The following is a 15,505-nucleotide window of genomic DNA, read 5'->3' as shown; positions in this document are numbered from 1 at the left end:
AAAAACAATTAAGAAAAACCATCGTAAGAAACAAAAAACCATTGGCGGAGGCCAGAACACTAACCTCCGACCAAGGAATGAACCTCGCGCAAGGCATCAGTCCAACCTGTGATCGAAGGTTCAGAAGCACCTGCACATAACAAAAACAAACCTTAGAATAAAATGCCAAAAACAAGCCAAACCGTTGAAACCAAAAAAGAGGAAACTCACCAGGACCAATAACATCAGCAGGCGAAGGCCTGTTGGCCAACGCAGAAGGCGCAGGCTCACGCGGCGGAGGAACGGCAAGCCCCTCCTGCGCAACGCTGGCGCCCTTAGCCAACTCCTCCGCGGTAGCCAGCCCAGCAAAAACTTCCGCTGAAAGATAAACCAAAAACATGAGAACAAGTCAATCAAAACTTGCATAAAAAACAAAATAATCAACAAAAAATCATTACCCATGTATAAAGAGTTAATACCATCACCAGCCGGGCGAAGGGGAGCCTCCGCCCTCCTGATCCTCCGAACGGAGGCGGACTCAGCTTCGTCGCTGGACTCCACCTGAACCTCCTTAGGCGGAGACCCTCCGCCAACTGAAGCAACGCGCGGACCCTCAGACGCTGCAGGATTCGCCTCCCGCACAGGGCTCGCCTCAGGGGCCTCCGCGTCGGAAGACTCCTCCCCGAGAAGAGACGCGAAAGGCGCGCGCACAGAGGAGACCGCATGCGAAGCTTCAACTTCAGGAGCTCCAGCAGCAGCAGCGGCCTCCGCAGGTGCAGAAGCTACCGAGTTCGACTCGGCACCAGATGAGCGGGCGGAGGAAGACTCCACAGGAGTCTCTAGCACAACCTCCGCCCTCCGCTTCTTCGCAAGCTGCTTAACTGCGCCACCCCCTCTCCTCTTCTTCGACTCCGCCAAGGCGACAGCCTTCGAGGAGTCCTTCTTCTTCTCCAACCCAAGCAAAACATCCGGAGGAATAACATAATCCTCATACTCGATCCCCAATTCCTCAAAAACGCGGTTAAACCGAGGCATCGTCCCGAGCGCAGACCTCCGCTGGAGATATTCCTTCTCCGAGATCTTCCCGACGATCCTCCGCGCAGAAACCTCCACGCGATCAAGGAAGGACTCCTTGGTCTCATCCTCCGGAATACCCGCGCCAAACCGGGGAAACGGCAACCCCTCCGGAGGACCAAACACAGGAACTTGCACCATCTCAATGGTGAATTCATCGGTCCTGCGGCCAAGTGGCCAATAGTCAGCAGCGACCATCTCCTCAACCAAATCCCGACCTCCGGAATATCGGCATGCCAGCGCAAATGCCTTGTCACAAGCAAGTCGCTCCTCCGACATCTCCTGCGAAGGATCAACCTTCGAGAAAGGCTTCAACTCCTTCATCAGCGACGCGTAAGGATAAACTTTATCAACGCTGCCGTCATCCAAAGTCTTCGACGCAGCGGGGGTCCTCACGTAGAACCAGGCTCTCATCCAATCCTTCTCCCACTTCCCCTTTTGGCAGTAGGAAATCTCGCACCTTGGCCCAGGCATTGTGCGTCGCGGCATGAACGCGCAGCTTCCAAACTGCGCAATGCACTCAACACCTTCGGCATCCTTCACCTTTTTAGGCTGGCGCTGGAGCTCAAAGTACGAGCAGAAAGTGTCGATGTGGGGCATAGCTCCGTAGGATTCGCACGCCCAGGCAAATTTACTAAGGGTCAGTATCCCATTGGGGCTGAAATGCTGCAGCTCCACGTTGAAACTCTCCATCACTTCGCGAAGGAAATGATACGGAGGCATCCGAAGTCCGCAAGTAAAGAAGTCCCTGAATACCACCGCATACCCCTCTTCAGGCGCAGGCACCGTCTGACCCGCAGGAGGAGCCTCCGCACGACCTTCCTTGAAAAATCTAGCCTCAACCATGTCAGCAATATCCTCCGCCCTCACAGTCGACTGCCCGAACTCAAAAGTAATCGCCGCCATCCCCTCAAACTCCTTCACACTGACCAGATCACCGACAGAAGCTTCGACGTCAGACAACGTCTCCTCCAGATCTTGAGCTGCAGCCACCTCTAGCATCCACTCCTCAAACCTCCGCAACCAACCTCCTGACCTCACGCTAAGGAAACTGCGCAAAGGACCAGAAAAATCTGACCTCGAAGGACGCGGTGAAGGAAGCTGAGCCACCGTAAAACCTCCGACAATACTTTAGAACTAAACGCACGCGAGCAGCTCAGAGAGAAAAACGTAGCGAAGGAATGTGTGCAGGCAATGAGCAGCAGGGGTGAGAGCTCAAAGCTCCCCAGCACCCCCTTTTATAGGGGGGGGGCCTGCGACCGCGCGACCGTTGCGATTCCCCGCGCCCAACGGCTATAAGCGGAGGAATCGGCCAGACCGTTGCGCTTCATCAATGCCAACGGCTAACTACAACGGCAATAAAATCCTCCGCAATCCTCCGCAATCTAACGCGCGTAGGATACTTAGCAGCAATGATCGGAGGATCCCGGCAAAATAAAGAAACAAGAAAAATTACGACTAAGTAAAAGAAACAGTTATCCAACATTTGCTAACAAACACATCCTGCGCACCAGGGGGGAAGGCAGCAACCATGCTCGTGACCTCCGCAGCGTAGCATGTTTTTGAGCACATGGACCGCAGGAGTGCCATTAGCCCAAAAAGGGGGGAACTGTTGGGGAAAAGCTGCATCCTTCCCCCTGGTAGCGCCGGAGGTTATCCTTCACCTGAGGAACCTCCGACGCCTGAAACGTCGGAGGATATCCTTCGACGGGAAATGCTAATGTTGACGACTTGTCTGGTCGTGCAGAGTGTGTGCAGGGACTGAAGCACCGGCGGAGGCCCACGAGTGAGGAAAAGGTTGGAACCTCCGACCCTCCCGGGTCCGAGGATGGCAGGAGAGCGCGGCCAGGCCGAGGAACTCCCGGGGTGGCCGGGTGCAGCAACCTCCGACCAGCCGGGCTGCGGAACCTCCGACACCAAAGCGTCGGAGGATCCGCAACTGGGCGGAGGATCCGAACCTCCGACCTGCTGAGGCCCCAGTCAAAGGATGAACGAAGGGTTCGCAACGTGAAATTACGCGAGTATGTTGGGGTCAGTAGACTGCGATGAAAGAATATGCTGGAATATTCCCCCACCGTCACGGGGCATTTATGTAAATGTCGTTGGGTCGGTTCCCGGGCCCTATATAAGGGGCGTGATGCCGCCATTAATAGAGAGAGAGCATTCACTGTATTCACCTACTGTCGAGCCTATTGTCTGTTGGAGCTCAGACCTCTCACGGCACCGAGTGAGAAGGTTCACCATCCACCGTACTGCTGGGGAGTGTGGAGAGCACCTTCCCAACACTTTCAATTCAAATAGCGTTCGCCATCCTTGTGCAATGCATCCGGCTCGATCAGGACACCATAGCGACTTTACTAATTACAAATTCTTTAGAACACTCCGAAATTTATTTTAAAGAAGAAGAAAAAATGTAGCTATGCGATTAGAGACGCTAACGAGTACAGAACATGCTGGATTTCATCAATCTAAACTCACGTCTGTGATCATAAAATTTCTCCACAAAAAATCCATGACCCGTCACGGACCCAAATCTAAATCTAGACTTATGCTTACTCGGGTCATGGGTGTCCAATGGGTCGTGCCCGCTGTAGTAGACATACCATATCACTACTAATCAGTTGACAATACTTGTATAATATATATTCAAAACTATCATATATAGTCATGTATGCTTAGTGCATGGACGCATGGTACATAAATGAGAAATCACATTTCACCAATCATACAACATTCAACTACCATAGTCCATATATTAATGGCATACATGTATCGACTAGTTAGGGTCTCAACATCTTGAATGTGGTGTGAATGTGACGCGCAAGCTCGAGCGAAAATATGCAAATTTAGATACATGTTGCCACCATTACAGTGTGGCCGGTTGGGAAAGTGGGGAAGAAATGAGCTAGATCTGGGCTTGGAATGGGCAAACCGTCTTTTAAATACTTTAAATGGACTAGTCTAGTTGAAAAAATAGAATATTAAAGACCGAGGTCCTATTTGGTTAGGATGTGGCATTTAGAAAAGTTTATGTGAGTTGCGATTTTTGGGAAAAGCTGTCGTAAAAAATAGATTGCGAGAAAAGGCAAAAGCCCTCTCACTTGCAAGCGGACACCATGTGTCATCATCTCATCATGTTCTTCTTCCCCTCGAATCGCGACCACAGATGGAGGGAGGCGCTATTGGAGGAGCTCTTTGGGGTTGCGTCCACGTGACTAGAGGAGCTCATCTGCCCGACTGGAGAGGAGCAGCCAGGACAGGTCGCCGTGTCCATGCCACTAGACCACCGAAGACGAGGGAGGAGGCCACATCCACAGCCTGGGGCTAGTCACGCCACCCCCGTGGAGGGTCACGCCATCCGGGCTCAATGGCTTGCTGCGCGGCTGCCTAGGAAGGCCGCACCAACCGTCAGGCTCACTGGCTTCACCCTTCATCGTAAGGCTTCGACGAGAACAGTCAACAGGAAAGAAGGAGAGGATTTAATCGGTATGTGTGTAACCATGGTTGGTGGGTAATTTTTTAGAACAAAAACAGTTGAAAGTAGGAGAGGTTGCTTTTAATTTTGTACTAGAGCAAAAGAAGCTTTTAGCCTAAAGCAAAGTTTTTGGCTTTTGGGTGCAAAAGTCACATCTAAAAGCCCAACTAAATAGGATTTAATATGAGCTACTATACCATAATATACCGTGGTTAAAAAACATATGAGTTTACGGGTTTATATATTACAATTTTAAATTTACGACTACAAACCCGTTGATCTATCTTTTGTCCATTAACAAACCCATGATATAAAAACCCAACAGGTTTTGGAGGAAGCCACCGGGGCTACGGTTTCCGCCGACCAGCCTTATTTTTCAGATAAAATTGATGAGCCGTGACGGTACGAAGCGGGAGGTGAAAATGCCAGAGACGGTCCGGGAGGAGGTGGGAGGACATATCTGTAAGAGAAAACGTGACGACTTTTCTTTATCGTTGTTTCAAGCTTCCGTATCTCAGAGAAAAATGCAGAAAATGATAAGGCAACTCGCTTTCGGGACCACCTGTTGTTGTTATCTAGACGCGATCAAGCTCTGCCAGCATGAAGCTGGCATGGTAAAGAGAGAGTCTACAACTGAAGATAACGATGCAGTGTGTGAATGTGTCATATCCATCCTTTTTTTTCAGGGTACAGCGCAGTGACACTATCCCAAAACAATATGGTAGATGTCTCTAGGTAAACGATAATGCTGGTTTGGCTACATGCCGGTGGACTCAAACATGGTCTACTTGCCTGCGTATCCAAGTGCATGAACCTGTAAAGGTTTTCTGAAGATGATACTACGCTATCGCTCCACATTATCTGACCTTTTGGAAGACGAAAACTGAAGGAAAATTTCAAACCTGCTGCTGCCCAATGATTGGCAATTCGTGGGTTGCTGATGGGCGCGAATGGGCAAGCTGTAAGGGCCGGAGTTCAGACATGGCCGCATGGGAGCGCTCAGCTCAGGCTCACAAGTCACAATAAGGACAGACACTGTCCTGCAACTTGCATTGCTTGATGCCGCCTCCTTTCCCGAGTGCTCTTTTCCTGCACCTTCATTTCCTTCTCGCGGTAGCATTGCTTTTTATCATCTGTCTACCAGCAAATAGTACGAACTTTACCTCTCCTTTCTATCATCAAAACCTCAGAGTCGTCAGAAGTACACCAACACCAAGAGGTTGGCATCAGAGAATTCAGAGATCGGATGTCGTAACATGTATTTTATGCGTGTTGAACTGTTCACACTGCAATATTTTCTTTCTGCTGAGAACGTACTTACACATTCAGTTCAACAATTTTCTTATAGCTAGGTTCAGTATTAACGTACACTTGAAACGGGCCTATTTTTGTAAGGTTGGTCGCAAAGTAATAATGGATATAAATATGGCCGCATGCCAGCTTTCAGTAAATAAAGGTTCAGAAGCAGTACAATTATCCCATAAACAAAAAGAACAAATTGCAGATTTCTAAATCGCAAGCAGTTCTACGTTCAAGGTGGAAAAAAAACAGCACAGCACAAATTGCAGTCTTTCCCCCCTAGGACAAACAGAACCGATTGCCAGTGTTCCCCAGATCCTGCAGTTCATTCGCCCAGCATATAGGACCACTGCTAGATCATGGTCAGTTTACTGATAAAGTACGCATACGATTCTAGAACCATACCATGGTCCCCCATGCTTAGATTATATATTGGGTATAAGTATAATCAAATGCAACTGCTTCACCAAAATACCTTTGAATTGAGGTCATGCGTGACCTCATTTCATTACCGATTCTTCTTTAATAATCCATGTTGCCCCCATGCAAGCTCGGATACGCCAGGGTCGTTTGGGACCTGAAATCTGAATCCATCAATCGCATGGAGGCTTGACCAGCCAACAAATCGTTTGTGGGACGTGCTAGGTTGTACGGCGCTGGCGGAATAACAATTGTTTCCCATGCGTATGGTACTATATGGTATTGATTTGGGGGTGGTAGCCTGGTAGGGCTGGATTGCTGGAAACTGAAATGGGCAAGCAGGGTTGTTTGTTCAAAATGTACTAGAAAGTTGCTGTACAGCAAAGGATGGATGTACTGTACGTGCAAATGACTCCGTGGCACGGACTGATTGCTGATATGGTTAGGTGTAAGTCACTGTCAATCTGCTGCTTGCTTACGACGCACACAACATACTGCCCGTCTTCACTGTATTTGTTCACAGCTTCAGTTTTTCGTAGCTACAAATGCTACTGCAGAGTACAGTGTTGTTGGTCACACGCGCACACAAAGAAATGCCTCGTCTTCGTGGCTGAAAAGGGCATTTTTGGCCGGCCTTGCCTTCTCAGATGGAAGCTCGGCGTTGCAGATCGCGGAGGCAGCGTGGACGAGAAGTCGATCGTAGCCCAGAGCCCCGCCGCAATCTGGAGATACGCCAAGGATCCGTTCACACCGCGGCCGACGGGGCCGATTGATCCAATTCCATCCGGACAAAGAGCAACACCGGATCGATGCGTTTTCTTGCCTGACTGACGACTGGTTCAAGTTGAAGAAAAGCATCCTGGTCAATCATATGATGCAGTCAGAAGGACGATTATTGGTGGCTTTTCAGCGTGAACGCCATCACATTGAACTCCCATAAACGCAGCTTGATGAGGAAAGGGAGGAGGATCACAGGGAAGCCGAGCTTTTTCGGACGTGACACCCAATTAACCTCCCGGTAAACACAGGATGGCAACCGGAGCAGCGATCCCCGCCACAGGACCATGCAGCGGCAGGAGGAAAACGAAACGCGCGCCACGGAGAGCCGGCCGACGCATGAGACGAAAGGCACAATTCATCCGATCCGACTGAGGAAGCTAGCGGGACATGCCGTTTTTTATCGCTCGCGCGGCGTCGCCATCGGCGGAGCCGCGGAGGTATGGGCAGGCGGCAGGCCGATGGCGATAAGACGGCCTAAGCGTAGGACTGATGCGACAGCCGGGGAAACCGGCCTCGCTGGGAGCCTGAAACCATGATCTGTGAGGCCAAGGACTCGCAGGCTCGCAGGCTAGCACTTTCTCACTTCTCAGCAAGATTTTTTGAAAAAAAGGCGTTGATTATTGGTGTTTCGTGCGTGGTGGATATCGATCGCACTGTTGCGTGTTCTCGCAGGTTCTCTTCCGGTCATTTCCTTATCGGAGCTGCCGGGAAAAGCTTGCTTTTGTCATCTTCCTCTGCATTATCCATCGGCATCCTCCGTATATTGTTACTCCGGATATTGTATATTTTATCTTGTAAATAAAGAGGGTATGCTCATATTTATGTGGACTTAATTTTCTGGATGATTTTGATCGGTGGTATCAGTGCTGTACACCTTGTACCTGCTGGCAGCAAAAGTGGTTGGAACGTCGATGGATCCATTGGTCGTCTCATCTATCCATCCACATGAGTTTCTTTTCCTTGTGCCTACGGGCGAGACTATTTCTTATTCTCAAATCACGAATTGCTTTCAAGAGGATCTTTGCTCTTTAGGATTGTTGGTGTCATTGGGTCAGGGCAATGACAAGGAGAGTTTCAATCAACAAATAAAATAAGCAATGTGGATCATAATCACATAAACAATTCAGACAGCAGTTTATATGGGAAAAAATGACAGGACTAACCGGTTCACTCCAAGCTTTCATCACAATCAACAACAAGTATAATAGAACCTCTATAGAATTAAAGCAGCAACAAAATATTTACCATGCTGAGATTTGCAAACTTAGGCATCAATGATAGCAATCACAATATCATCGAATAAAAGGCCATGGCAACAGACATTCAGAGAAATCTTAGATTATGTCCCCTTGAACCCGGGGTCAACAATGCATGAACTTTGGTTAGGATGTAGTTCCACTAGTTCCCTACTGACCGACGTACGAGATTTCAGGTAAGCTGTAAGCAGACACCATTTGACCATGCAAACTGAACGTCTATCAAAATTAAGACTGTTATGTGTTGAGACTGCAATAACCAAACTGATAAACCCCTTCCCATTCTAATATCCACTTGGATAATAATCAGGCCAACTAACTGAATTGTAGAAGTATTGTGTAGAGTGAGTTCACCAAATTTTGTGCCGATAGAACCACTTTTGAGGCTGCAATCGTAATCTTCAAGTGCGGGCTATTCAAACTAAAAATCTGTAAAAAAAAATGTTTCTTGATTTTCCTCATTTCTTTTCTTGGGTTATGTCTGTGTTCTGCCCTCGTTATTACTCCCTCACTCGTACAACCAGCAATAGTTGGGGAAAATATAAGCTAGTTTTTTTTATTGCCACTTCTTCTCAATAAACCATGTTATAGTAACTCTATATACACAACGGCTAGGACTATGGTTGTGGGCTGTTTTGTGGAGCTTAAAATCAAACTAGCCCGGCCCAGATGGCAAGTTGGCTAGTACGGCCCAACGTGTCACACCAGCTGTCTTCTCCTTTTTTTATTAATAAAAAGAAAAGGCAAAGAAACTGGCTTTTCTATAGTGCTGGTAGCGCATTGCGACTAGTGACTGTTCTTTCCAACCTTTGTCCAAAAAAGGTGCAAATTATGTTTCATTAAACTTACTACTTATATAAAATATTATTAACATTTATGACTCTAAATATATAGACTATAAAAATACATTATATGGTTAATGATATAATGATGTTTGTTTGATATAACAAATTTTAATATTTACTATTAGATTGTCAAACTTAAAATTCTTCTTTTAAATGAGTTGCATCCTGCAGATCGAGTGCAGCAGCCAGCTTGGCATAAAAAAAAGGAGGGCATTAGCTAAGCTAGCTAAGCTTTAACTCCAAGGTTTCGTCAAGACATGAGAAATCACTACCTGACAAAAAAAGCATAGGAAATACTTCTAGTAGGTGAAGTGAGCATGAGAATTCAATTCTAGTTTAGGTTTTTTTTTTGCAACAGGATTTTGAAAGTCACTCTAGGTATCACAAAAGATCCTATGAGTATGAGAAATACTTCTTACTCCAGTTAATACTAAAATAAAATTTATAATATTCATGACTTCATAAGTAGCATCGCAAAAACAAGTCTGACCTAGTCTTGCCTAGACTTGCGACGCCAAAACTATGGCGCCACTTTGCTCACCAAGCATTTGGCGACCCATATATATAAATTGAACTTGGTTATCTCGTAGTTAACCAAAATAATCAAAATCAAACTAAATAGGCTCCTTATTTCAAGGCGTACGCACGCCAATAAGGACGAGTAAGCTGTTTGACGGAGCAAGCTAGTAACCAACTTATTCATCGTCGTTCTCTTCCACATTGCTAGCCGCGCGCACAACACACAGGGCTGGCCACTCCGTTCGCTGAGTCCTACAGCCTGCTTTTTGGCAACCGACATATAAAAATTAAACTTGGTTATGTTGAAGCTAACCAAAATAGAGGCCGCAATTTGGGCATAAAAGCAAACCAAATAAGCTCTTTATTTCTCGGTGTACGCATGTCGAAGAGGGACGAGCAAGTTGTTTGATGGAGCAAGCCAACAACGGACTTGTCCGTCGTCGCTCTCTCCCACACTGCCGGCTGCACGCACAACACACAGGGCCGACCGCTTCGTTTGTCGAGTCCTACAGCCTATTTTTGGCAACCGACATATAGAAATTGAACTTGGTTATGCTGTACCTAGCCAAAATAGCCACCGCCAATTGGGCGCAAAAGTAAATCGTATTTCTCGGCATACACGTGCCGATAAGGGACGGATAAGTTATTTGATGGAACAAGTCAGCAACGGACTTGTCCGTTATCGTTCTCTCCCACACTATCAGCCATACGCACGGCACATTGGGTCGGCTGCTCCGTTCGCTGAGTCTTGCATCCTGCTTTTGGTAACCGATATATAGAAATTGAACTTGATTATGCTGCAGCTAGCCAAAATAGCCATCACACAGCTTAGACGTAAAAGCAAACCAAATAGGCTCTTATTTCTCAGCGTATGCGCACCGATAAGGGACGAGTAAGTTGTTTGATGGAGTAAACTAGCAACGAACTTGTCCATCGTCCTCCCACACTATCAGCCGCACGCATGACACATTGGGCCGGTTGTTTGGTTTGCCGAGTCGTGCGGCCTGCTTTTGGTAACTGATATATAAAAATTGAATTTGGTTATGCTGCAGCTAGCCAAAATAACCATCACAATTTAGGCATAAAACTAAAAGCAAACCAAATAGACTTAGACTATGTGCGTCGACAAGGGACCAACAAGCTGTTTGATAGAGGAAGCCAGCAAACGGTCCGCATGTAGTCCTCTCTCACACCGCCAGCCGCACGCACGGCACACGGGGCCAGCCGCTCCGTTCGCCGACTCCTCCAGCCTGGTGGCACGCGGGACAAACCGTCCTGCGGGTCCGGCCTGGCAGCCAGAGCCGTTTTTAATTATTCCCGGCCGTCGTCGGGCGACCGACGGAGCGAGCACGCGGTTCCATTTCCATCACAGCGGCCTGGCTGGCTGCTTTGGCTGAAAGGGCCGTGCGGGAAGCCGCCAACCACCGCGAAAGCGCCGGGGAGTCGGGCGAACGAAGCAATCCAAGCGAACGAAACGAGGAAGAAAACAGCCGGAAAAGAGAGAGAGAGGGCCGGAGACCGCCGGACACAGGTCCTCGTCGGTTCGTCCCCTCCGTGGGACCGTTTCGCCGTCTCGTCTCGTCCCGACCTCGCCGCCCGCCCGCCCGTCCATGGAGGCGCTGTGGAAGCAGGCCTCCAGGCTCAAGGACCAGGTCGCTCGGCAGGTCAGTCGCGCGCTTATCCGCCTCTCGCAAACAGCAAACTGCGATCCATCGAAGCAGTAAGCACCCGTAAGGGTGGGCAGGAGTTGCCGTGGGCTCTGAATCTCTGATGACCTGTGTGGCCTGAAAGAGAGTCTATGCTAGTATATATGCTTTCTCGGTTTCTGATTTCCGAGTGCGAAGTTGCTTGCGTAGGATCTATAGCTATAGGCGCTTCAGTTTTTTTTTCAGGTTATGTAACTTATACTGGTCCTGGGAAGCGGGCATCGATTTGCAGTTTTGAGAGACAAAAGGCTGTGATCGAATCGGTTGACTTATATAGTTCTTAATTGGAAGTATGGTTCATGATTTCCTTGTTCAAATAAAAAGCAGCCTGAACTTTTATCTGCCAATCCCTGTGCATTGTTGTAGTGGTAGATACTCTCGGCTTCAAGTTCAGCTGTTCGTTAGCACTTGGCTTAAACAAACTCGAAATGGTAGGTCGAATCATGGAGTTGCATTGGCTTAGGAGCGCCCAAGTTAAAAAGCATATAAAGGAAGGTTAAAAATCCAACATGGAACAGTGAATTGGGAACAATCAGGTGACCTAGTTCATCATGTTCTCTTTGAGATATCTAGGTTGTTTGGACATGTGGATTTTAGACTTCAGTATGATATAGGATCAGCAGGGTAAGCTGATTTTGGGATTCTCAGCTGAATATCTGAATGTAACACTGAACTGTAATGCTTGCATTCTGTAGAACTTGCTGCATATTCATGTACATCAAACATACCTGCCTTAAATTGCATATACAGCGCTCAAAATAGATATCCATGTGTCGTGCCTTCAACCTGTTTGCTTATTTTCCCCTTATTATATGGTTCACCATACTCTTAGTGATCACCTATTTATACCACATATAACATTTGCTTCATTATTTATCTTATTGATTTGATTACACCAAATGAGCATATGAAATTTATCAGTCTTACCTTTTCTTAACTCATTACAAGTGATATAACTTTGTATTTATTGACACCACTGCAGGGTGTGTTCAAGCAGTTTGGCTATGGGAATTCTGATAATGCGTTTACAGACGAGTCAGAGGTTAAACTGCATCAGAGATTGGAAAAGCTTTACTTATCCACTCGTGCTGCTAAAGTATGAAGAAGGCTATTTCTTGTCTCCTTTTCTCTTTACCTTCCTTTTAATCTGATTAAACATTGGCATCCTTGCTAGCATTTTCAAAGGGACATTGTTCGGGGTGTGGAGGGCTATATAGTCACAGGATCCAAACAAGTTGAAATAGGTAGTTCATTCATACTATCTACTACATATCAATTATGGAGTTTTTTTAACAGTACTTTTCAGTTATACTGTTATCTGAGTAAACCTGATCTTAACTGATAAACTGTGCAATCTGTATTAGGGAATAAATTGTCTGATGACAGCCAGAAATATGGTGTTGAAAACACATGTACAAGTGGTGATACTTTATCCAAAGCTGCTACATACTTCGGAAAGGCACGCTCACAGATGGAAAAGGAGCGTGGCAACATGTTGAAAGCGTTTGGCACACAGGTCTGTGTTCCTAATGCTGGATTTGCTTTACCTTGCACGCTAAATCATAATGGAGTTGCAAGATTGAAATTATTTCGTTTGACACTTCAAAATAGATTTTCCTTAGTCTGCTGATTTTCTTTGTTGTTTGCAGTTGTTAATATCTTGACTATTAAGCCATAATTTCTTGTACATAAATATAGCATTTTGTAAATATCTATTGATACTAATTGAAACGTGATTTTGTTTCTCATAATTTGTACTATATTTGAAACGAAATAGAACTGTTTTTTTATATTATTTTTTTAATCTTTACTCTGAAATTTGTAGCCATGGTAAATAGATTTCTGGCAAACTGACTAATAGTTCTATTCAAATTCTAGGTGGCAGAGCCACTGCGGGCAATGGTAATGGGTGCACCTTTAGAGGATGCCAGACATCTGGCCCAGAGATATGACAGAATGAGGCAAGAAGCTGAAGCACAGGTGAACATCTTTGCTAGCTTAAGCTAAGTTCCTTGCAAAGATAATACTTTATTCATCACGATTATAACTCATCCAGAAGGTACCTTTAAGGCTTGAATTGCTACCTTTATTAAAGAGTTATTCTCCGAGTTGATAGCAACAGCCAGGCAGGACTTAGGAGCTATGTGAACTATACTGGTTCTTACTATCACTATAGTCTCATTGGTTGTGAGCTGTAAGAATCATCAGTGAAGCAATGTAATCAGCATGGTAGTATGATTCTTCACTGATGTATCACTATTTTTTCACGAAAAGCAGGAGAGCTCATCATTGCATTATTTCTCTGTTTCTATTCAACATAAAACAGTAATATTTCTCTTACTTTTACCCCTCCCTTTTTTTGTTTCTTTTTAGGTTGTTGAAGTATCAAGACGGCAGAACAGGGTGAGGGAATCAGCTGGGAATGGAGATATGATATCTAAGTTGGAAGCTGCTGAGTACAAGCTTGAAGAATTGAAGTCAAACATGGTGGGATTAGGGAGGGAAGCTATCGCAGCAATGTCGGCTGTTGAGACTCAGCAGCAACGGTTGACCTTACAGCGTCTCATTGCACTGGTAATCATCAATGGCACCTTGACAGAACATTTTCTTATCCTTCGGTTTCCTGTATTTCATGTTTACTAATCGTTCTTATTTTCGCTTTAAGGTTGAGGCTGAGAGAGCTTACCATAAGAGAGTTCTGGAGATACTTGACCAGTTGGAACAAGAAGTATGCATGCTACCAGCTTTATTATCTGAGCATATTTATATATTGGACTGCTCTGTTGGAATGATTTTTTTCTGCACTCTGAACTTCTGAAGCATACAGAATCTTTTGTATATCCATTTGACGATTATGTTCTGATTGATAGATGGTGTCTGAGCGCCAAAAAATTGAAGCACCCCCGACTCCAGCAGCTGAAAATTATATGCCACCACCACCACCACCATCTTATGATGAAGTTAATGGAGCATTTGCATCCACTTCTGTTAATGAGTCAGTCCAATCTGTCGATTTCTTCCTAGGAGAGGTGTGACATATTTTTAATGAAGAATTATTGCACCTACTGTCCTTTTTATATTAAAACTTCAGCAAATGTACAAGCTGCTGTTGATGTCTGAGATGCTTGTCGAATATGACTTTTTTGTTCTCTGTGTTGCAGGCCCTTGATTCCTTCAAAGCTGAAAGTGAGTTTGAGCTTACCTTGTCAGCTGGTGACATTGTAATTGTCCGAAAGGTAATATACTTTTTCACAACATAGTTTTTTAATCTTCTTCCATGTTGGTAATACAATTTTAGTGCTTTTGAAATGCATATCCTGTAGCAGATAAACACACCACCACTTAGCTGTCAGTAACTTTTTCTAAACCAAGTTTTTTTTTCTTTCTGTTCATAGAAGTTATGGGTTCTGTAAAATATTTAATCATTTTTGCCAGCTGCTGCACTAAGCATATATATATATATATATATATATATATATATATATATATATATATATATATATATATATATATATATATATATATATATATGATCATTTGACCTGCATTTGTCCTATCTTTTCTCTGGAACACAGATCTCAAGCAATGGTTGGGCAGAAGGTGAATGCAAGGGCAAAGCAGGATGGTTTCCTCATGCTTATATCGAAAGGCAAGAGCGTGTTCTAGCAAGCAAAGTTCCACATATCTTTTAGGAGTTTTGGGCTGTCACATAACACGGTTTTCATTTCTATTATTGGGAGCTGGAATAGAATCATGTTTTCATTTCCTCTTAGTTTCCGTGATCTATTTACCGGCTGTCATGTACATAGATTAGATTTTACTTCCTTTTTTTAGTCTGGAGAGGATTTTGGATGTAACATATTTTTGAGAGACCAATTGGACACTGGTTGCCTTAATATTGTGAAATAGTTAAAGTACCTGTTTTATAGATCTTGCTTTCTCACGGATAAGTGGACTTCATCGTATGTTTCTTATATAGAAAAAAACACGTGCCTTTTTTTTTTCTGGCTAAGGCTATTTCACTTGGAGTCTCAAAATGAAATGGAAATGGTCAAGTTACATGGAATGTGGAAAAAAGGGAAGCTACTGCTGGAGATTGGAAGATGAACAAATCAATCAACAGGTCGTTTGAGCTTATTAGTCGAATCTATC

The 15,505-nt window shown here is 45.3% G+C and overlaps 1 protein-coding gene across 2 annotated transcripts; it reads left to right on the top strand.

The window, feature by feature from the left end:
- On the top strand, window positions 10,991–15,281 carry LOC8083332 (SH3 domain-containing protein 2). Of its 2 annotated transcripts, none has more exons than XM_021464061.1 (10): window positions 10,991–11,311; window positions 12,336–12,449; window positions 12,539–12,597; window positions 12,718–12,869; window positions 13,232–13,333; window positions 13,727–13,927; window positions 14,019–14,081; window positions 14,224–14,382; window positions 14,515–14,589; window positions 14,929–15,281. In XM_021464061.1, exons 2-10 carry the CDS (start codon window positions 12,358–12,360, stop codon window positions 15,043–15,045), a joined length of 1,020 nt encoding a protein of 339 aa, XP_021319736.1. In that variant the 5' UTR covers window positions 10,991–11,311; window positions 12,336–12,357; the 3' UTR covers window positions 15,046–15,281. The 2 variants fall into 2 exon arrangements, with proteins under 2 accessions (XP_021319736.1, XP_021319735.1); XM_021464060.1 differs by having other exon boundaries at window positions 12,528–12,597.

Source organism: Sorghum bicolor, chromosome 6, assembly GCF_000003195.3.
Source record: "Sorghum bicolor cultivar BTx623 chromosome 6, Sorghum_bicolor_NCBIv3, whole genome shotgun sequence".
Classification (NCBI taxonomy): Eukaryota; Viridiplantae; Streptophyta; class Magnoliopsida; order Poales; family Poaceae; genus Sorghum; species Sorghum bicolor.
The sequence above is the reverse complement of the archived record's forward strand: the minus strand, read 5'-3'. Positions and strand labels throughout refer to the sequence as shown.